This window comes from Megascapheus bottae, chromosome 6 (assembly GCF_031878675.1).
Source record: "Megascapheus bottae isolate mThoBot1 chromosome 6, mThoBot2.hap1, whole genome shotgun sequence".
Lineage (NCBI taxonomy): Eukaryota > Metazoa > Chordata > Mammalia > Rodentia > Geomyidae > Megascapheus > Megascapheus bottae.
Window position 1 is genome coordinate 21768994 of NC_143514.1, and position 23977 is coordinate 21792970.

The 23977-nt window shown below is 38.1% G+C and overlaps 1 protein-coding gene across 1 annotated transcript in view; it reads left to right on the plus strand.

Annotated features, from left to right (window-relative positions):
- The window catches only part of Capza1 (capping actin protein of muscle Z-line subunit alpha 1), a 35940-nt gene extending 14768 nt beyond the window's left edge, over nt 1-21172 (plus strand). The window contains exons 3-10 of the mRNA XM_090334440.1: nt 1888-1939; nt 6466-6529; nt 7557-7763; nt 10798-10877; nt 11533-11611; nt 16276-16347; nt 19204-19266; nt 19606-21172. Of these exons, the coding sequence (XP_090190566.1) occupies nt 1888-1939; nt 6466-6529; nt 7557-7763; nt 10798-10877; nt 11533-11611; nt 16276-16347; nt 19204-19266; nt 19606-19746 (758 nt within the window). The 3' untranslated portion in view covers nt 19747-21172. The remainder of the gene's footprint in view (nt 1-1887; nt 1940-6465; nt 6530-7556; nt 7764-10797; nt 10878-11532; nt 11612-16275; nt 16348-19203; nt 19267-19605) is intronic.
- Nucleotides 21173-23977: the final 2805 nt, after the last annotated feature.

Genomic DNA, 23977 nt, shown 5'->3' on the forward strand with positions numbered 1-23977 from the left:
AGAGGTATAGCCTGGTGATAAGAGTGCTTGCCTAGCTAGCATTCAGGATCCTAGCCCTGGGTTTGATTCCTTGGTACCACATATACAGAAAAGCTGTAAGTGGTGCTGTGGCTCAAGTGATAGAGTGCTAGCCTTGAGAAAGCCCAAAGATAGTGCCCAGGCCCTGAGTTCAAGCCCCAGATTGGCAAAACAAACAAACAAAACGAATGAAAGAAAGAACTCAAGCAAACATAGAGATTGAAAAAAATAATAACTTGGCAAGGTCACCTTGCTTAATCCTTAAATGAAGGACTGATTTCTGAGTCAAATGCAAGCTTCTTACCCATAAATTAGGATACCTATCTTAGGTGAGGGAAAAAATTACAGTTTAATATAAAAATATGTATAAGCAATTTTAACTCACTTTTATGACTTCAATATTGTATCAGCTTTAATTCTTTAGAACTTTCACACAATAAGTTTCATACTAGCTCACATCTGTAATCCTAGCTATGTAAGAAGCTGAGATGTAAGGATTGCAGTTGGAAGCCTGCCCAAGCAGGAAAGTCTATAAGACTTATCTCCAATGAACCATCTTTTCCCTAAAAACGCTAGAAGTGGAACTATAGCTCAAGTAGTAGAACAATATCAAGAGATAGTGCCCACACCCTGAGTTCAAGTACCAGTATTGGCACCAAAACAAAAACAAAAAAGTTCCATACTAGGACCAATGGGGCTGACTGTTTCTTGGAAGCATTAATTTACAGATTCAGTTTTATTATTCCCTCAGATTTTTCATTTGTTAAATCTCGGGTGGAATTTGATAATCTGTTTCACATCAAGTTCTTTATCAGATAATTCTAAACCATAGCTAATTTGGGAATCACAATTCTAGTATATTTACAACCTTCAATTACATTTGCTATCTTTATTTATTTTGAGGTAAGGTCTTACTGTACAGTTTGCTCTGGCCTTGAACTTGAGACGTTCCTGTCTCAACCTCATAAATGAATTACAGATGTGCACCATTGGAGTGAGCATTTGCAGTTCTTTGAATTGTTGAATTATTAAAACTTAGTAGTTAGGTACAAATCTATATACATACTAGCATTTGTGATTTGATATTCTTGGAATATTTGTACATATACAATTTCTGTAGACTAATCCTTCAAATTGTGATTATTTGGGGGTGTGGGGTAGGTTGGTCATGGGGCTTGAAATCAGGACCTGGCGCTGTCCCTGAGGTCTTGTGCTCAATGTTAGAATTCTACCACTCTGACTCTTTGACCCACAGCACCTCTTCCAGTTTTCTGGAGGTTAATTAGAGATAAAAGTTGGCCACGGAAGTGGCCTCTGGTGGTTGCTGGTGCCGCCATGTCTCACGCCAGGAGGCTGAGATCTGAGGATTAAGGTTCAAAACCAGCCCGGGCACAAAAGGACCTAAGAATCTTATATCCAGTTAACCTCTAGAAAATGGGAAGTGGGGCTTAGCTCAAGGGTAGGGCAGCCTTGAGCTGAAGAGCTCAGGGACAGCGCCCAGACTGAGTTCATTTATGCCTGTAACCCTACCCACTCAGGAAGCTGGGATCTGAGTATTGCATTTGGAAAAGAGTCTGAGCTGGGAAGTCCATGAGACTTCTATCTCCAATTAATCACAGAAAAAGCTGGATGTAGTAGACTGCTACCCTTGAACAAAAGGAGCTTAGACCCAGAGTTCAAGCCCCAGAAAAGGGACTTGTTAGCCTGGGCTGGCATTGAACTGTGAGCCTTAAATTTCAGCCTCCTAAGTAGTTAGGATTACAGATGTGAGCCACCATCACCTGGCTCAGATCTTGAAATTTAAAATCTAGTAATCTAAAATCTGTCAGATTTGTTCTAAACTCAACATCCCAATGTTTTCTTCCTCAGATGTTCGGCTACTACTTAATAATGACAATCTCCTCAGGGAAGGGGCAGCACAGTAAGTATCTTTAATAAGTTCATTTACAGTGTTACTGTAACATCAACTATAGTGACAGAAACTGAATCCTGAAAATTGTGCTGTAGCTTTCTGTTTCTCTGAGAGAACAACTTAAAGGTTTCAGCCTATATAGTCCTTGGTTCCATTGATTCTGACTGGTGGTAAAACAACATCAGTATGGTTTCAGAGCATGTTTTTCATGGTTGACAAGCAAAAAGACCTACAAGAAAGACATGATAAGAGACACACAGACATGCCTCCAGTGACCTACTTTGTCTAATCAGGTCCTAGATCCTCAAGTTTCCATAATAACACAACTACAAGGAGAGAAATGTAGGACACTTCATATTTAAACCTTAAGTCTCAATTTTGGGTTTTGACTTTCTCTCAGAGTACGTACATTTCCCCAAATATTTATATCTTCAAAGCTTATTTAAAATTATTTGGTTTTGCCCAGATTTTTCTTATTAAAGAAGTTATTGTTAACTATTAGGCATTCTTTTATAGCCTCTCTACCTCATATTGAATTTTTGATATATTTTTTTTAAATTTTGGTGCTACTACTCGGGCTTGAACTCAGGGCCTGGGCACTGTACTTGAGCTTTTTTTCACCAAGGCTAGAGCTCTACATCCTGAGTCACAGTTCTACTTCTGGCTTTTTTGGGGTAGTTAATTAAGAGATAAAAGTCTCACAGGACCAGGAGTGTGACCTAGTGGCAGAGTGCTTATCTAGCATGTATGAAGCCCTCAAGTCCTCAGTACCTACATACACAGAAAAAAAAGCTGCAAGTGGTGTTGTAGCTCAAGTGGTAGAGTGCTAGCCCTGAGAAAGCCTTGCGAGAGAGAGAAGGAGGGGGATAAAAGTTTCACAAACTTTTCCTTCCTGGGCTAGCTTGAATCTGCCATCCTCAGATCTCATCCGTCTGAGTAGCTAGGATTACTGTCCAACTGAATTTATTTAACTACTGGTTATAGAAACCTACTACTGAGGGTTGATAATGTTTCCGTAATTATCAAATAATAGCATGTGGGCTGGAAGTCCTAGTGGTAGTGTGCTTGCCTAGCATGATGAAGCCCTGAGTTTGATTTCCTGGTATCACATTCCTAGAAAAAGCCGGAAGTGGTTCTGTGGCTCAAGTGGGAAAGCGCCAGCCTTGAGAAAGCCCAAGGGCAGTGCCCAGGCCCTGAGTTCAAGCCCCAGGACTGACAATAATAATAGTATATGTTCATAAAGTGTTTTAATTAACTACCAGATAAGTATCATTGGCCATCCTAGGCATTGTCTCCCTATCATTGTCTGGCTAACCTTCAAAATGCTATTTTTCTAAAATACTATTTTTACTTTGTTTTTGTCCTCAAAAACATTATAATGGTAGATTTTTTTTGTCATCTATAATCAAATCTAAGTGATATTTAGCATTCAAGGCCTGCCATCCTCTTGATTTTTTTTTTTTTATCACTACTCTGCTTTACTCTTCAATCCAAAGTTCCATTTAGTTACTGTCTACCCAAATGGCCCTAAGTTTCTTTGTTGTGACTAGAATTGGAAAATGACTAGGAAGAGGTGGGATGGGGATGATGAAAGATGTAAAGCACAAAATAATTAACATAAAAACCTTTTGGTATAATATGTAGTTGATGTAGATTTTGCCTATAGAACGCTGTTTGAAGAACTGTTGCCCAGGTGTATCCATCTTTAATAGATACTTTTCTGAAGCCCATTTCTTTGTTTGTGTTTGATGGTCCTGATGTTTGAACTCGGATCTTCCAACTTGTTATGTAGGTTCTCTTCTGCTGAGCCTCATCAGAACACATTTTGAGTTCCAGCCTTTTGGGAGCACATTTTGAGGAAGAGACTTTTTTTTTCTTTTCTTTTCTTTCGCCGGTCTTGGGACTTGAACTCAGAGCCTGAGCACTGTCTTGGGCTTTCTCAAAGCTAGTGCTCTACCACTTGAGCCACAGCCCCACTTCCAGCTTTTATCTGTGTATGTGGTACCCAGGAATCAAACCCAGGTCTTTGTGCATACTAGGCAGGCACTCTACCATTAGGCCAAATTCCCCAGCTGAGACTTTTTTTTTTTTCGCCAGTCGTAAGCTTGAGCTCAGGGCCTGAGCACTGTCCTTGGACTTTCTCAAGGCCAGAGCTCTACCACTTGAGCCTCAGCACCACTTCCAGCTTTTTTTTTTCTATGTATGTGTTACTGAGGAATCGAACCCAGGTCTTTGTGCATGCCAGGCAAGCACTCTACACTAGACCAAACTCCCAGCCACTAAAGTATGTTTCTTTTAGTAGTGGTGGTAATGGGTTTTTGTTGTTACTATTGTTTCCTTCAACTGCTAGGGGTCAAACACAGAGCCCTCCGCATGTTAGGCAAGGGCTGTAATTAAACCATATCCCCAGCCCTGGAGCTCATTTTGAAACTAGATTTGAAAATCCAGTGTTTATAAATTATCACCATAAGTTTACAAACCATCATTGTCACCTAAATGATACCCTGGTTATAATTTGCTTAGGAAAATAACCACACATTAAAGATGTACTCAAATGTCAGTTTCTCTCAGATGCAGAGTCTGCCATAGAAAAGAAAATTGATCATATGCTAATTCAGCTCTCTTCTCTTTGATGAACTTCCTCTATATCTTGGTAATGATGGTTATGCAATCTGAATGCTTCTAGTCATGAGGAAGTAGGTTCTTAAATTTCCCTGCTGTGTTAGCCGTAGTTTTATCCTTGATAGCTACCCAAAATAAATTTCTGGGGGCCAGGAGTTTGGCCTAGTGGTAGAATGCTTGCCTAACATGCACGGAGACCCGGGTTTAATTCCTCCATACCACATACATGGGTGGGGTGAGCCGAAAGTGGTGCTGTAGAAAAGTCCAAGGACAGTGGCTAGGCCCTGAGCTCGAGCCCAGGATTGGCAAAAAGTAAAATAAATCTCTATATTTCTTTTTATTTTTTTCAGTTGTGGGGCTTAAACTCTGGGCCTGGGCGCTGTCCCTGAGCTCAGCTCAAGGCTACCACCCTACCCCTTGAGCCACAGCAGCACTTCTGGTTTTCTAGTAGTTAATTGGAGATAAGAGTCTCATGGAATTTAGTGCCTGGGCTAGCTTTGAACATTGAGCCTCAGATCTCAGCCCCCTGAAAAGCTAGGATTGCAGCCTCTGCTCCCAGCTAATCTCTGTATTTCATATGGCAAAGTCTTCTGGAATACCATGAAGGTAGACCGCCATTTAAGAGTCATCACAACTCTAAGCTGTTACCTGCTTTAGTTGAACTAACACTAAAGGTTTATATTATAAATATTCTGATTCTTATAAACTCTGGGTTTATGGAGAACCTTCTTGTGAAAGGAGAATTTTCCTGATCCTCCGTCCCTTTCTCCTTCCTTCTCTCCCTTTTTTTCTCCCCCTTTCTCTCTCCCCTTTCTCTCTCCCCTCTTTTTCCCTCCCCCCCCTTTCTTCTTTCTCTTTTCTTTTTAGGGTTTGAATTCTGCTGGCAATCTATCACTCAAGCCATGCCACTAGCCCTGAATTTTTGCTAGTAACTTGGAAATATTATTTTGGGGACTTTCTGTACTGGCTAGCTTTGAAATGTGATCCTCAGATCTCAGCCTCTGGCCGCTGGGTCATTCTTATTGCTTTCTATATGACTTGTGGAAGGTCTGAAAAACTTAGGATTCTCCCACTTTCTTATGTTTATAACTACCTGTGCTTCTAACCACTGAAACAATTCCCTGATAATTCTCAGAAATTATAATATAAGGGTGTTGATTGTTTCGAAGAGTGAATTTTATTCTGAGATAGGACATTGAGTTTGTTGTGGGTTGGGAGAGATGGGCAAGAATGTTGAAAAGGGTAGGGGCCGGGAGTTTGGCCTAATGGTAGAGTGCTTGCCTAGCATGCACAAAGACCCGGGTTTGATTCCTCGGCACCACATACATAGCCAAAAAAAAAAAAAAAAAAAAAAAAAAGCTGGAAGTGGTGCTGAGGCTCAAGTGGTAGAGCTCTAGTCTTGAGAAAGTCCAAGGACAGTGCTCAAACCCTGAGCCCAAGCCCAGGACTGGCCAAAAAAAAAGAATGTTGAAAGGGGTAATACTGAACAACATGATTGTATTCATTGCTTGGTTAAATAGCAATTTCTTTGTACAATTACTTATAGAAAAGAGTAACAAATAGAATGACACTATGAAACTTAAATTTTATAATAGGCACTGACTTATTAATCAATATATAAGGAGACAGGCTAAAGCAAGATGGTACTTCAAGATAGTTGATAATGATTTGGACTAGAATGGAAGCAGTGAAGTTAGAAGGAAGTGTCAAATTTTACTAAGGTAAATTATAATTAGGATATTATTCATGATGGCATTTTCAAGTGATGGCATATAGAATAGGTTTGTAGAGTCTAGTCCCAAGTCAGATTTTAGAACCTACAAGGTAGGTTGGATATAAAATGTGGAAGAAAAATTACTACAGATTTTACTTCAGCTGCTGGTAAAATTATTATTCAAATTTTTTTTAAACAGTGCATTTGCCCAGTATAACATGGATCAGTTCACACCTGTGAAGATAGAAGGATATGACGATCAGGTAATAACTGCCTGTTAGATAGACTGGTCCTACTAAGTAGTAATAAAGAAACCAAAGCAGATGTGTAAATCAGGTGCTGAAGAGATTCATGTCCCAGTTTTTATAGTTTATGTACAGTTTCTGTGTTAGGAAATTCTTCCTCTAGTAGTTTTTCTTAGAGACCTAGCAAGAAGAAATGAGTTGAGTCGTAGAGATTTTCAAGTTGTTTCTAATTCTCCTTGGTAAGACTAAAAGGAGACATAGTTAATGGAAAACAAACATTGTTATTGAAATTTAGGCTACTCCAAGTTACTTGAGAATTCATTAGTTGGGAGATGGGATGAGAAAAATATCTCACTTATTTTTTTTTCATTTTTGTATTAGATGGATGGAGTGTCTATTTTACATGCTAGTACAGTGGCTCTGGAAATGTTTTATAAAATGTGTGAGAAAAGAATTTAGAAGTACATAAAAGTTGCCAGGTGCTGGTGGCTCATACCTGTAATCCTAATTACTCAGGAGGTTAAAGTCTTTGGATTGCAGTTCAAAGAGGGCCAGGAAAGTCTGAGACTCTTCTCCAATTAAACATTAAAAAAAAAAAAAGCTGAAAGGGGAGCTGTTGTTTAAGTGGTAGATCACTACTAGTCTCTAGCGAAAACAAATCTGATGGACAATGTCCAGGTTCTGAGTATAGGACTTGCTGCATGCATGCATGTGCATGTGCACATACACACACATATTATTACAGCTAGGTCTGAAGCATTTATATTACATTAGATATTAAAGATTATATTAGATGGAAATCAAGAAGTGATGGTTATCATTAGGAGGTGAGACAATTTGCAGTTATAAAACTGAATTACCAACGAAGGTAATAATTTTGTAAGAGTAAAAATGAGAATTGAAAAATCAGTATGAAAGAAGTCTGAATAAATGAAGTTAACTTTCTTCCTCAGAATCTTTATTTACTCCCCCCCCCCCGAAAAATGTGCTATGAGCTGTCTTTTTCTTACTCGAGTTATTCATATGTGTAATTCTTCTTTGGAAGGTCCTAATAACAGAGCATGGTGACCTGGGTAATAGCAGATTTTTAGATCCAAGGAACAAAATTTCCTTTAAGTTTGATCACTTACGGAAAGAAGCAAGTGACCCCCAACCAGAGGAAGTAGATGGAGGTTTGAAGTCTTGGAGAGAATCCTGTGACAGTGCTTTAAGAGCCTACGTGAAAGATCATTATTCCAACGGCTTCTGTACTGTTAAGTATCTGCCTGTTTTCATATCAGATGGTATTTCATTTCTTACATTTCCCTTTTCCCTTTGAGACTTTAGCCTACCAAACTTTACTTCTTCCTTATAAGTTATGCTATTCTCTGTGTTTCATTCCCTAAATCATTTTTGAAAAGAGTATAATTTTATGGGCACTGGTGGCTCATGCCTATAATCCTAGATACTCAGGAGGCTAAGATATGAGGATAGAGGTTCAAGGCCAGCCCTGGCAGTGAGGCTCTTATCTATAATTAACCACCAGAAAACTGGAAGTGGCACTGTGACTCAAGTGATAGAGTGATAGCCTTGAGCTAAAAAGCTCAGAGACAACACCCAGGCCCAAGACCGACTAAATAAATAAATAAATCATAGTACATTTTAGATCTCTGTGTCCTGTATTTTACATTCCTTTCTTATTTATGTAAAATCACATTACACCTATCAAAAAGTTTTTAAGGGTCTTATTATCTAGGCATGATGACATAGGCCTGTAGTTGAAGCTGCTTGATAGGCTAAAGTGAGAGCATCACTTAACCCCAAGAGTTTGAGACCACTGTAGGCAACATAACAAACCCCTATCTCAAAAAAAGAAAAAAGAAGAAGAAAAGATCTTTAGCTTAGATGTGAGAGGAAAATTCATAAATTGAAATTTTTAGGAAAGCTATTTCCCATATTTACATCTGTTTGTTTATAGGGCTTTGTTCTTGCATGCACTCTACCACTGAACTACACCTGCTTTTTTTTTTGGGGGGGGGGATAAGGTAGAATGTGCATGTGCGTATGTGTCAGTGTTGGGGCTTTAACTCAGGGCCTCTTGCTCTTGCTTAGCTTTTTTTCACTTATATTTTGTGTCCTGCCACTTAATCCATACCTCCACTTCCAGGTTTTTTTTTTCTGGTTAATTGACCGTTAGACTTTTTCATATTTGTCTGCTCTGGCTAATTTTGAACTTAGATGCTGGGATCTCAGTAGCTAGGATTACAAGTAAGCCAGTGGTACCAACCTTTGCATTGTTTTTTTGTTTGTTTATTGTTTTGTTTTGCAAAATAGTACTGGGGTTTGAGCTCAGGTCCTTAAGCTAGCTTGGTTTGCTTGCTGGGCTAGTGCTCTACAGTTGAGCCACTCTTAGCCTGGCTTTTTGCTGGTTATTTTGGAGGTGGAGTCTCATGGACTTTTCTGCCAAGGCTGGCCTAAAGTCATAGTCTTCCAGATTTCAGCTTACTAAGTAGCTAGGATACTATAAATGTAAGCTACCAGCTGTACTAATTAGTTTTGAGATAATGTCTCATTTCCTTTCAAGCTGTTCTCTAGATTACAATCTGCCTATTGTATGCTTCTCACTAAGATGATGAGCATGTACCACCATCAAGTCCAATTAATCAAATATGGGTCTGATGAATTTTTTAAATTAGGTGGCCTCAAATGGTGATCCTCCCTATATCAGCTTCTCTAGATTACAGATATAAGTCAGCAGTTCCCAGCTTTTTGTTTGTTTTGCTTGGTCTTGCTAAATAATCCAGACTGGTCTTAAACTCTTGTCAGCCATGCTGGGATTAGAGGCATATACCACCGCATCTGGCTTTGTTACTGAATTTTAGAGAATTCAACCACCTACTTTTTAAAAAGAACCTTTTGCTAAGACTGCTTATTAACACCAAGTCTTCTTACTCTCTGTAATTATTTTTATCGCCTGTATCTTTCTAAATTTAGGCATACCCCAGGGCTGTATTTCTCTGAGTCAAGGTCTAGTCCATTTAATCAAAAGTAACACAGATTTCTGTCACAAAATACTTTAAACCACATATTCTGTTGAATAGCCAACCTTGAGCAGGAAATTCTGAACCTTAGCTCTGTCATCAGTAGTTGGTAACATGTTGTTATTTATAAACAAATTAGAACAAAAAACCATTTTGTGAACTATGAATCACTACTTTTCTGTGCTTTCCTGTGCCACTATTAAGAGTTGGTATTTCTAAGTAATAGCTAGACATTTTGATAAGCATTTCTTTATTAGTGAGTTATACCACCATCTTTCCAAGACATTCCAGTGTGCAAATACTTTGAGTTCTTCCCTTTGTTCTTCAATTGCAGCTTATTATTCAATGTTTGATTGGTTTTGAGAGGCTCAGGATTAAATCTGTGACCTCATATTCTAGGCATGTGCGTCTACCACTGAACTGCATTTCCAGCCCTGTACTTTTGATGGTATTTCTGCAGATTGTCTAGACTGTTTTTTTCCATTACCAATGATACCACCACAGATTATTGTCTAGATTAATGTAGCCCCTAATCGACTTTTCTTCCATTTTATCCTGTGCACCAGTAGTGACTAGTCTGCAAAAATAACAGTTCTAATTCTCTTAGTTTTCTATTTGTGGCTGGTAAAATAAAGTCAATCTTTTTATTTTTATTTACTTTTTTTTTAATTTTTGGTCTGTTGTGGGATTTGAACTGAGGGCCTAGTCACTGTCCCTGAGCCGCTTTGTGCTCTACCATTTGAGCTACAGCACCACTTCTAGTTTTTGAGTGGTTAATTGGAGAAAAGAGTCTCATGGGACATTTTTGCCTGGTTTGGCTTTGAACCTTGATCCTCAGATCTCAGCCTCCTGAGTAGCTAGGATTACAGGTGTGAGTCACCAGTTCCCGTCCATAAAGTCAACTTTTAAACCTTCTGTTATTATGTAGTCTTATTCTTGTTTTGTCTTTTGTTTCCCGCCTGACAGAACTAATTTCCATTCTCTTAACAATTCCTTGGTTTATTGCCTGAATTTGTTCTTTATCCTCAGTCTCAGATCAGGATGTTTTCATAAGGCCCTAGCTAAATGACACCTCCCTTCCACTCTATGCCAGAGATAGTATTTCCCTCTTCATTCATTGAGCCACTGTCCGATAGAACCTATAATATTCAACTTTGTGTTCATATTCCAAGAATGCTGTTATGTAATATTCTTAGTCTCTCTGAAGTACTTAGTGCATTGCTTTTGTAGTTGTTTAAATTAAGTATATTTTTTCCCAAATAATAGGTTTATGCTAAAACTATAGATGGGCAACAGACTATAATTGCGTGTATTGAAAGCCACCAGTTTCAGCCTAAAAACTTCTGGTAAGAAATAAATGTTCTTTTCTGTTTGTTTCTAATTTATATTGGAAACAAAGCCTGGTTTTTAATCTGTTAGGATAGATTGTCTTGGAGACTTTAGTTCTCTATTTATAAAAGCAAGTGTTTAATTATTGTTTAGATTTTTTCCAACTCCAAGACTTTTATCATGTCTTTAAATTTCTATTATACTAACTGACAAGTTATTAATAAATTGTCTATCAGAGGTACTGGGAGTTTAGCCTAGTGGTAGAGTGTTTGCCTAGCATGCACACGAAGACCCAGGTTCGATTCCTCGGTACCACCTACATAGAAAAAGAAAAAAAGCCAGAAATAAGTTGTCTATCAGAAAGCTTGTTTTACTTTAATGTAGAGTTAATCATGTTTAGTTATATAACTTTGCAACCTAAGCAAGCTATTGATCCTATTTTAAAATAGGTACAATTCTTTTTCAAAAAGTATGAAAAATGAAAATGCAGGTAGTTTAGTAAGGCTATTGTTAACCCACTTGGATCCATACTTGATTAGACAAATCCTTAGGTTTATCAAATTGGAAATGACTGTGCTTTTTCCTACCACTTTGCCAACTTCTCTGCTTCTGACAGATCACCTCTGTCTTCTGCCTGTAGCTAATTTTACAGCATTGTATGTGTTTTAATAGGAATGGTCGTTGGAGATCAGAATGGAAGTTCACAATCACACCACCTACAGCCCAGGTGGTTGGAGTGCTGAAGATCCAGGTATGATTCTAGCTGGAATGGGTAAATGATTAATGGTTAAAACTTCACATTTAGGGCCAGCAGTTGGACTAGTGGTAGAGTGCTTGCCTATCATGCATGAAGACCCAGGTTCGATTCCTCGGCACCACAAACATAGACAGAAGGCTGGAAGTGGTGCTGTGGCTCAAGAATAGAGTTCTAGCCTTGAGAAAAGTCCAAGGATAGTTCAGGCCCTGAGTTTTAACTCACAACTGAACGGGGGGTACTTCGCATTTTAAGCCAGATGTTGGTGGCTCTTGCCTATAATTCTAGCTACTCAGGAGGTTGTGATCTGAGGATCATGGTTCAAAGCTAGACTAGGCAGGAGAGTCTGTGAGAATCTTTATCTCCAATAAACTACTCAGAAAAAGCCAGACGTGGTGATGTGGTTCAAGTGGTAAAGTGCTAGCCTTGAACACAGAGGCCCAGGCCCAGGGCAGGGAGTTTGGCCTAGTGGTAGAGTGCTTGCCTAGCATGCACAAAGACCCAGGTTCAATTCCTTGGTACCGCATATATAGAAAAGACAAAAGTGGTACTATGGCTCAAGTGGTAGACTGTTAGCCTTGAGAAAGCCCAAAGCCCAAGGACAGTACTCAGGCCTGAGTTCAAGCCCCAGGGCTGGTAAAAAAAAAAAAAGACAAAAAAAAAAAACCCTTCACATTTGAAATAAAGATGCAAGTTGTCTTTGCTTTGATTTTAGAAATAAGGATTAGTATAATGCTTGCCTAGGGTGTATAACTACCTGAATATAATCCCTTGTTAGTGCAAAAAGGAAAGAAAAGAAAATAGAGGGGCCGGGAGTTTGGCCTAGTGGTTAAAGTGCTTGCCTAGCATGCATGAAGACCCGGGTTCGATTCCTCGGTACCACATATAGAAAAAAGCCGGAAGTGGTGCTGAGGCTCAAGTGGTAGAGCTCTAGCCTTGAGAAAGTCCAAGGACAGTGCTCAGGCCCTGAGCTCACGCCCAGGACTGGCAAAAAAAAAAAAAGAAAGAAAGAAAGAAAATAGAAGGGAGAGAGGGAAAAGGAAAGAAATGGAAACAAGACACCAGCACTGGCCCGGCCTCTAATTCTTAAATATACCCAGTATTATTTGTACTCATACACTATCCATGGTACATTTCAGTCCTCCACTTCTGCTTTCATAGTTTCCATAGGTAACCTAAGCTGAACTTGAATTTGTGGACTGTCTGCCTTAGCTTCTCAACTGCTGAGATTATAGGCATGGTCCACCATACCTGGCTCAAACACTAGTTTTGTCTTTTTGGTTTTCAGCATTTGTCCCCATTGAAGAACGTATCTATTTTTGTCCTGTAAGAGTATGTGTTGAGTTTATGTTGCTGATGGACATCATCTTCTTTCAAATCAGATTGTGGCTTCTACTTAAAATTTGGCAGTTTTACACTTCTCTGAATATTGTAAAGAAAAACTTCCTTTTTCTTCTACTTGGCTTAAAGTAGCATCCCCAGTCATCCCATTGGGAAGTATAAGGCATGTTCTTTTTCCCCCGTGGTGTAATTTCTTTGTGTATGTGTGTGTGTGTGTGTGTATATGTAAATTCTCATCTTATTGCTGATCCTTCGGCTGGCAAGTAGACCAAGATAAATGAATCTTCTCAAGCTGCTATAACAAAATAGCTTAGACTAAGTAATTGATAAACAACAGAAATGTATTGGTATCATTTTTGGAGGCTAACCTATCCAAGATTAAAGTGCCAACTCATTCAGCAACTGGTACCGCTGAATATGTTGCCTTCTTGCCTGATCCTCATTTGTGCAAGGGAAACACTGCCCCCAGAAGGCCCAACCAAACACAGCAAGGGAACTCATTCAAGTTTCTTTTGTAAAGGTGGAGTCCTATAACTTAATTACAGATCCCACCTGTTGAAACTGTCAGTATAGATTCAATGTGAGAATTTTGCAAGGAAATAACTAGACCATAGTGTATGAAGGAAATAGCATTACCTGAATTACTGTTCTCATAATCTGTAAGAGGATAAATTGAATTCTAATTTGGTTTGTAAATAGCTTTGTTCTTATAGTTTTTTATTTTGTAAATGTCTCCAGACACACTTCTTTGCACATTCATTTGAGTGATGTCTTTGATCTTCATTCAGCTAAACCATTTATACACTTCACTTCATATTCCTCATCCCCAGGCTAGATATCTTGCTCAGGTAGAGACCTTACCCGATTATGTCATGATACTACAAGACTGTTAAAATGAACTTAACAGGAAAATAATCTCATTCTATTCCATGTAGCCAGTTTGTAACCATATTAAGATGACTGAACCTATCTTGTAAGTTTTGTCATAACTTCCTGAATGTTACAGTTTTGTCTCTTGCATACTCTTCTGTCTTGCTAGTTATTTTCATATGTCTTGAAAACTGCATTCCTCTTTTTCTTTGTGGTATTGGTAATTGAACCTAAGGTCTCACATGTGCTAGACAAGCACTTTACCATTGAGCTACATCCTCAGTCCCTCTCCACTTTCCCAACCAAAATGCTTTTTATCACACTGACTTTGTTATCATCTAACTTTACAGACAAAATACTTTCAGTCCTGCCTTTAACTCTGTAAAGTTTGTCTTATATTTGGGCAAATCTATTTATCAATGTTAGCATATGTGAAGAGAAACACATACTGAGATTCAGTAAAATTCTTTGGTTTTAGCTAGGTACAGTGGCTTAAGCTTTAATCCTAGCTTTCTGTGGGAGGTAAGGATTGGGAAGATGGAGGTTGAAGCCAATGTACTGATATAGAAGTCACAAGATGCCCAGTAGTATGCACCTACAGGGGAAGCGTAATAGCTAGGTGCAGTAGCATGCCCACCATCTCTAGAATACAATATAGAAATACATAGAATAGAAATACATAGAATGCAGCATAGAAAGATATAGTAGGATCACAGTTCAAGCTTGGCCCAGGATAAAGCAAGACCCTACCTTCAAAATAACCATTGCAAAAAGTGATAGAAGGTGTTGTCAAGCTGTAGAATGGCCCCTTAGCAAGTATGAGAGACCAAGAGTTCAAATTCAGTACCACCAAAAACAAACAAAAATCACCCTTCCTTTTCACAGAGGAAAAACTCATATTTAAGGATGGCCTTCATCTGTAATTCTAACTTTTCAGGAGGCATAGATACCTCAGTATCTAGCTGGCGGAGACAAAAGAATGAGTGAGATACTATCTGAAAAACATAATGCAAAAGGGGTTAGAGATGTGGTTCAGATACTAGAGAGCATGACCATGAGTTCAAGCCCCCAATAATGCTAAAAACACAAAACATTTAATTTAATTATTTTAATACAGTTAAGAGTAAAATCTTATTTATCTTCGTATTACAAAGATAAATGTCTAGGGGCCAGGAGTTTGGCCTAGTGGTTAAAGTGCTTGCCTAGCATGCATGAAGACCCGGGTTCGATTCCTCGGTACCACATACATAGAAAAAAGCCAGAAGTGGTGCTGAGGCTCAAGTGGTAGAGCTCTAGACTTGAGAAAATCCAAGGACAGTGCTCAGGCCCTGAGCTCAAGCCCAGGACTGGCAAAAAAAAAAAAGATAAATGTCTAGTACATTGCCTTGATTTTAATAAGCACACAATAGGCAATTGCTAGACTTAATAAACAATCATTTTTTTCCTGCTAAGGAAAGAAAATCATTGCATTAAAGTATTCATGAATTTTATTTATTTATTTATTTATTTATTTTTTTTTTTTTGGCCAGTCCTGGGCTTAAACCCAGGGCCTGAGCACTGTCCTTGGGCTTTCTCAAGGCTAGAGCTCTACCACTTGAGTCACAGCACCACTTCCAGCTCTTTTCTATGTATGTGGTACCAAGGAATTGAACCTGGGTCTTCGTGCATGCTAGGCAAGCACTCTGCCTCTAGGCCACACTCCCAGCCCCAGTATTGGTGAATTCTAATTAGTATTGTGAATTGTCATTTGATTATTTGTTCAGAGTTGGTAAGGATGGCTTACTAGGGCTGTGTATGTAATTCAGCGGCAGAACACTTGCCTAACAATGTATAAGGGTCTAGGTTTGATTGCTTAGCACTGAAAAAGACAGGCGCTATACCTACTTTTGCTAGGTATAGTGGTCCAAGTTTGATTTCAAGCCCTCAGAAGGCTATACTAGTCATTCATGTCTTTAATCTTAGCTATTCAAGAGGCTGATAGCTGTAAATCATGGTTCAAAGTTAGCACAGTCACACAAATTTGAGACTCTTCTCCAATTAACCAGTTTAAAAAACAAGGAAGTGGGGCCAGGAGTTTGGCATAGTGGTAGAGTGCTTGCCTGGCATGCACGAAGACCCGGGTTCAATGCCTTGGTACTACATACATAGAAAAAAGCTGGAAGTGGTGCTGAGGCTCAGGTGGTAGAGCTCTAACCTACCTCAAATGATAGAGTACTAGTATTGAGCAAAAAATGCTAAGTGTCCAGGCCCTGAGTTCACATCTAATACCAATACCAATAGAAAAGTAAATAAATGAATTTGGCAGTCAGTGTAGGATGCATGTGAGAACCTGTTTCAAAAAAGAATAAAAGACCAATATTAAGAAAAGTTTAAAGCAGGAATCTGTGTCCTCAGCAATAGATTTCTATATGAACTATCCATAAACTTGTTTGAATATCGTCTCAATACAGGTTCACTATTATGAAGATGGCAATGTTCAATTGGTTAGTCATAAAGATGTACAAGATTCAGTAACTGTTTCTGTGAGTATGCAGTATTTTATATCTGTTATAATTGTTTTTTCTTTAAAAAATGAGTTTGGGAGCTGGAATCTTGGCTCAGTGGTGGAGTACCTCTCTAACAGTTATAAAACCCTGAGTTTAAACCCCCAGTACCGGGGGTGAGAAGGGAATGGGAATTAAGAGTGGTTTATCTGAGTGCTACTAGTTAATTTTGGCAGCTAATTTTAGTACCTCTCACTACCATCTGATTATATTAGTTTACATTTTGTCTTAAAAGTGTGATTATGGCTTTAACATAAAGGTTGTTAACTTTTGCTGTCTTTTTTTACTGTAAAATTTACTCAAGAACAGCAATACCTATAGTCAGTAAATACCAAGAGAATGGAAGGCTAAACTAAATTCTATAAGGCTACATCATTCTATAAGGCTATCAGGGAAACAACATTTTTAGTAATATTCAGTCTCGTGTTCTTTACTTGAAATAATTTGTTTTCTAATTTTTGCTTTTTAATTCTTTTTTTAAATTCTTTTTGTATTTGTATTAAATAGTACCAAATAACTTTTGTTTATGTATTTTACCTTTAGTAATACATTATTAAAAATGAAAATTGGTATAGGTGTCATTACACACATACTTCTGTGATCCTAGCACATGGGAGCCTGACAGAGATTGAGAGTTTGGGGCCAACATTGAAATCCTTCCACATTGTACAATTTATGTTTGCAAATAATTTTTTCTGAATTAAAAAAGTTTGCTGGGTGCTGGTGCTCATGCCTGTTATCTTAGGTACTCTGGAGGTTGAGATCTGATAATCCTAATTCAAAGCTAGTCCAGGGCTGGGAGTGTGGCCTAGTGGTAGAGTGCTTGCCTAGCATGCATGAAGACATGGGTTCGATTCCTTGGTACCACATGCATAAAAAAAGCTGGACGTGAAATGGGGACCAAGACATGAGAAAGGGTATCAATGTTTGTGAAGTAATGCACCTTCTATTAATTACAATAAAAAATATATGGGGAAAAAAAAAGCTGGACGTGGTGCTCAAGTGGTAGAGTTCTAGCCTTGAAAAAGACCAAGGACTGTGCTCAAACCCTGAGTTTAAGCCCCAAGACTCGCAGGAAAAAAAAAAAAGCTAGCCCAGACTCTTATCTACAAATAAGTACCAAAAAAGCTGGAAGTGGATCTGTGACTTAAGTAGAGTACTAGCCTTGAACAAAAGAGCTTAGGGACAGGGCCCAGGCCCTGGGTTCAAGACCCAGGACCAGCACACAATAAAGTTTTAGGCCAACCTGATCTGTATAGTATTACCCTTCTAAAAAAAAATAAAGCAATTGTTAAAATATTTATTAAAAGTAATAAGTTGCTAGGTATTAGTGATCTGTAATGGGCTACCTGGGAGGCTGAGATGTGAGAATCTTTCTTCAAAGCCAGCCTAGGCAGGAAAGCCCTGAGACTTTTTTTTTTTTGCCTGTCCTGAGGCTTGAACTCTAGTGATTTACCACTTGAGCCACAGCGTCACTTGTGGATTTTTTCTGTGCTTAAGTGGAGATGAGTCTCATAGACAGCATCCAGGACCTGTGTTCAAGCCCCAGGACTGGTATAATGCACACACACAAAAAAAGTGGCTTGTTTGACATCATAAATGGCAAATAAAGGAGTATATACATTCATAGGAATATATGAGCTTGCGTGATTGATTCTCTATGGACTTTTTTTTTCTCATTGTCAGTAGTGGGGCTTAAACTATAGGCCTTGGAGCTGTCCCTGAGCTCTTCAGCTCAAGGTTATTGCTCTACCACTTGAGCAAGGCACCACTTTCTGCTTTTTCTTTGTATGTGGTACCGAGGAATTGAACCCAGGGCTTTGTGCATGATAGGCACACACTCTATATCACTAGGCCAAACTCCTGGCCATATGGACATTTGTTTATAACATCTTTTTTTTCCACCAGTCCTGGGACTTGAACTCAGGGCCTAAACACTGTCCTTGTACTTTCCTCAAGGTTAGAACTATACCACTTGAGCCAAAGCACCACTTCTGGCTTTTTTCTTTGTATGTGGTACGAGGAATCTGGGCAAGCACTCTACCACTAGGCCAAACTCCCGGCCCCTATTATAACATCTTAAGCTAGTAATATTTTCTTTTTTTTTTTTTTTTTTTTCTATTTTTTTGCCAGTCCCGGACTTGAGCCCAGGGCCTGAGTACTGTCATTGGGCTTTTTCCCAAGGCTAGAACCACACCACTTTAGTCACAGCATCACTTCCAGCTTTTTCTATATAGGTGGTACTGAGGAATGGAACCTGGGTCCAAACTCTCAACCTTTTTCTTTTCTTTCCTTTTTTTTTTTTTTCTTTTTTGGTAGTTTTGGGGCTTGAACTCTCAGCCTGGGTGCTGTTCTTGAGCTCTTCAGCTCAAAGCTATTGCTCTACTACTTGAGCCACAGCACTACTTCTGACTTTTTATGTGTATGTAATACCAAGGAATCGAACCCAGGGCTTCATGCATGCTAAGCAAGCACTCTACCATTCTGGCTAAGAGTATTTTTTAGTCATCAGCATTTCAACATATAGTAATAATGACTTTTTAGGTATCCAGTGGTAGATTGGAAAGAATATTGATATTTGAGAGAATACTTGCATTCCATCTCTATCATACAAAGGCTGTTAAATTTGGTCAGTTCATGTAAGAGGATCTGTTTTCATCTACAAAATGAAAGTGATAATATATTCCAAAGTGTTAATAGGGAATATGCTTGTGAACAATTGGTAAACTAGGGAGTTATATAAATGTCAGCTAGTATGGATTATCTTTTCCAGTGTTTTTTAATTCACTACATATACATTATGAAAATTGTTTCTTTTCCCTCTTCCTTCTTTAGAATGAAGTCCAAACTGCCAAGGACTTTATTAAAATCATAGAGAGTGCAGAAAATGAGTATCAGGTAAGAGGACATGGCACTATTTTTTCTGGTTCCAATACTTAATTATAATTTGTTCTTAACATATATTAGACCTGTGTCCTTTACTACAAATGCAGAGTTAAAGTATAGAAACTGTGTGTATTATAATTTGACATTCTGTTTACAGTTGAGGATTTAGATTAATGCTAGTTTTAGCAATATAGTTAACATTCTCGGTTTTATTCAGAGTTTTGAAAGGAGTTCAATAGAAACTAAATAGAAATATCCTTTGTAGCATGTCCTTTCTCTGTAGGATTATTTTCCTATTCACTACCAACTCCACTTCTATTCATGCAAATCATCTTCAATCATTTGTTGCAGACAGCAATTAGTGAAAACTATCAAACAATGTCAGATACCACATTCAAGGCCTTGCGCCGGCAGCTTCCAGTTACCCGCACCAAAATCGACTGGAACAAGATACTCAGCTACAAGATTGGCAAAGAAATGCAGAATGCTTAAAAGCTGACTATAGGATTCTTCAGTGTGTGGAAGGAAAAGGATTCAACATGGTCACATGATAAATAAGTGATTTATAAACAAGAGTGATATTTTGCTAGGGCTTTCAAAGTTAACTGATTTTCTAGCCTCATGGAATACTGTTGAACCTATAGCATTGTCTTGATTTTTTTTTTCTTGGTGGTCTCTACCTTGTAGTTCTCTGTTATCACTATATCTACTAGTGTAAATCTTTTTTTTTTCCCCCTCCCTGCTACATTTAATGGAGAGATCTATCCTGGAGTCATTTTACTGTTTAGAAATTTTTCTTAGCCATGAATTCCTGTTACTGGTTTAAACAAAAAATATGGTCAGTAGGAGTTTTTTTGTTGTTGTTATTTTTAATCCCTATTCCTCAAAGCACTTCTGGTACCTTCAGTAGTTTTTACTGGTCCACCAACAGCTAAAGAGGCTATGCTACAAACTAGCTAAATGGAAGACACATTCATCCTTCTCCCTCTGACTGCTTTGATCATCATCTATAACATCTCATAAATATAGTTTGCAGAAGTTTAGATTGGGGATCTTCTGGTCTATTGGGGGGGGAGGAAATTTTCTAGAATTTCCATGAAACTCAGCTTTTCTGGAGGAATCTTGTTTTTAAATCCAAAGACTTGAACCACACATTCCCTCACATGAACGTTTGCTTTTTTTTTTTTTTTTTAATTATTGCATTGTCTTCTCATCAAGTACCATTGTGGTTAGAAACATCTACATTTTTAGGAAATTTCTGCCCATTTATATTTTTGTTTCCTCTCCAAGAACTGCTAACATATTGTGGATGTGGTAGAGTATGAAACTTGAAAAACACAGATGTTGAAGGAATAATAGGTATCTTGTGCTTTAAGATTTTGTGGCAAGATTGTAATATAAGCAAATGAAACAGACAACTATGTAAATTACAGAAACTAAAAATGAACCAAAGTGAAAAGGATAACTTCCAGGCAGTATCTTTCTATTGTAACCTGTTATTTAAGGGAATACTAGTGTTTTTTCTTCTAAATATGTGTAAAACTTGTTCCAAATCACTCTTCCTTGTTCTAGCCTGCCAAGAACTCATCTAACTGTGATGTAAGCAACTCTTCCCAGGTATATTGGCAGGTATATCGTTCATGATTTCAGAATATGCAGGTAACATAGATATGATATGGCATCTGGTAATGGTGGATTCATTAACATTGTTTACACTTCTATGACCAGGCCTTAAGGGAAGGTCAGTTTTTTAAAAACCAAGTAGTGTCTTCCTGTCTCCAAATAATTGTCAAAACAGAAGGGTGTTTGTGCTTCAGCTTTGTTTTTGCTCCGAAATACAGTCAAGCAACAGTGTATTTTCAAGTGAAAGCTATGTAAGCATTTTTGTTTATTTCAAATAAAATATATTTGTATTATTTGTCATTAATACTATCCATCTATACCACGCTATCTTCTGTACTGGGTAGTCCAATAGAAATATACTTGTTTTGTTCTAAAATCGTGTGTCTCTCTCCTTTCTAATCCATCTCTTCAGCTTTTATCCTTAAGGTAAGATACTGTGCTGTAATTCATCCTATTAAAGAGTGTTTAGGAGTTGGTTCTGACTTTGAACAAATGTAAATGTGGTAAGTATCCAAAGATTTATAAAAGAACAGCTGTGTGTATGCGTGAGTCTGTGCCAGTCTTGAGGCTTGACCTAGGCAGTGTCCCAGAGCTTTTTTTGCTTCATGCTAGTGCTCTACCACTTTGAGCCACAGCTATACTTTGGGTGTTTCTTGGTTTTTGTTGTTATTATTGTTTTGGTGATTTTGGGTTTTTTTTGTTTATTGAAGATAAGAGTCTCTGTGTCTTTCCTGCCTTGATTGGCTTTGAATCACATTTCTTAGATCTGTCTCCTGATTTGTCTCTAGGATTACAGGAGTGAACCTACCACTCTCCATTTAAAAGCTGCCAGTGACTCATTTGAGATTTCCAAAGATAACTAGAAAAATCTATCTTCTCTACCCATTATTCAAAAAGCAAGGCCTGAGCTTGATTGCAATCACTAGGCAGAAAGTAGAAATGAAAGAATCCTTGCTTGGGTAATATCTCACAATGGTTTAACTCTAAATACTACTTTACTTTCCTTCAAGTTTGGTTTAGCTACTGTTGACCTGTGGGAAAGGCTTTGTATCCTGGTTCCCAGCAGAGAGCCAGAGGGAGTTTCTGTATTTCACCCTGTATTCAAGGTCAGTTTAAATTCTCTCTCTCTCTTTTTTTTTTTTCTTGTTGTTGTTGTTCAGGCTGGCCTTGAACTTATGTTTCAGCATCTGCAGTTCTGGGAACACTGAAGTAACCCAGGCTAAATTCCCTCCTTTTTGAGAGCCATTTAACTATATTCCATTCTTAAGGAAATTCAGATCTTTCCATGAATTTATTAGCTTTCATCAACTTGCTCCCCAAGCTATCCCATTGATTTTCTTATTCCAGATAAACTTTAAAAGAAAAAGAAAAGAAAACACCAATCAAAAGTAACAAGCAAAAAAGCCCTCAAGTACCTCCAGGCTATCTAAAGCCCTTTGCTTGTGGAAGTAGGAGAAAGCCACCTGCAGAAGCCCTAAGACTTCTCCCTTAGTCAAATAGTTACTTGATTGTGTCTGTTTTATCACTCACTCCTGAAATTAGCTGTGGTAATCTACTAGGAAAAGGAGTTTTCAGTGAGACCTCACTTCTCTGCGTTTGAAATGAAATCACTGCTGTATCATCTGACTTTCAGTGGTTAGCCTGCTCTTGGTACCATAGTTCTATTGCCCATTTTTTGTTTTATAATCCAGAAACGTTGAGGCTAGACTTTTCTAGGGTTGTGAGATACTTAGAAAACTTTAGTACATTCTTTCCAAACTGAAAACAAAACAAAGTAAGGATGTATATATCTGAACACCAGTTCATTTATAGTCTTTTTGAGTGTTTATTTGAGGTGGAAATGTCATTGTGTAGCCCAAACTAGCCTCCAAAGTTGAAAACCTTGAAGAGTGTGAACTCTGTTGTAACTGGGCATAATTTGTAAGCTTGTATGAAGAACTTGCAAGTAAACTAGATAAGTTTTCCTTTGAATAAAGTGTGTGTGTGTGTGTGTGTGTGTATTTACTAATTAGAGATACATGTCCTCTGAAGATAGTATTCAGTATAGCACCTATTCAAATCTAAAAGCATTCTATTATTTGAAATGACTTACAGTATGAAAAAACAGTCTTGTTATTTGCAAGGATATACAGTTCTCATTATTAGGGTGGTAGTCATTGCTAATCTTGAATAAAAAAATATTGAAACTTGTGACAAGCTTACTTAAAAGGAATTTTCTCTCTAAAGCTTTCTTGTGCTTAAGAATACTAGACTAGCCTGGAGTTTAGTCTAGTGGTAGAGTGCTTGCCTAGCATGCATGAAGACCTGGGTCAATTCCTCGGTACCACCCACACAGAAAAAGCCAGAAGTGGTTCTATGGCTTAAGTGGTAGAGCTCTAGCCTTGAGAAAGTCCGAGGACAATGCTCAGGCCCTGAGCACAAGCCCCAGAACTGGCAAAAAAAAAAAAAAGAAAAATAGACTATGTTTTGGCACTACCTTTGGGCATCATTTTAAGTGGCAGAATCGCCAAGACAGTACAAAAGGGGAAAACATGGCATTAAATCATGGGAACAAAATACTGAAAAGAACAGGGTTTGTGAGGGTAAACAATAAAGCAAAGGTCTGGCTGGGAATGAATACACAGGAAACCAATTAAAGTATTGTAAGTATGGTCTTTGGAGTTAGAAAGAAATATGAAGTAAGTTTGCAAACTTAATGTCTTCAAGTAAAAATTGACCAATTTCAGAACTGTTTCTAGGTGCTTTAAGGCAATATATAAAATTAACATTCTTGAGCCCAACAAGTAGCAAATTAAGAAAATACAAACTAGACTTAGTCCAGTAATGCTATTGGCTAAAGGTAACTTTCAGACTTTTTAGTACTGTTCAGACAACTAAAAGGAATTAACTTTGAAGCTAGATTCTTTTAAGTGCAGATAAGATGTAACCTACTGTGACCCGAGCCTATATGAAAGATAGGAAGGTATTCTAGACATCTAGAACTGCATGCAAATGTAACAATTTCATATAAAGGGAACATTTTCCTCCAGACAAATTAGAGAGGCATGTCATGGTATTGACAGCCATGTAAACAGCAAAATTTTACCCAAGTGATTATTGT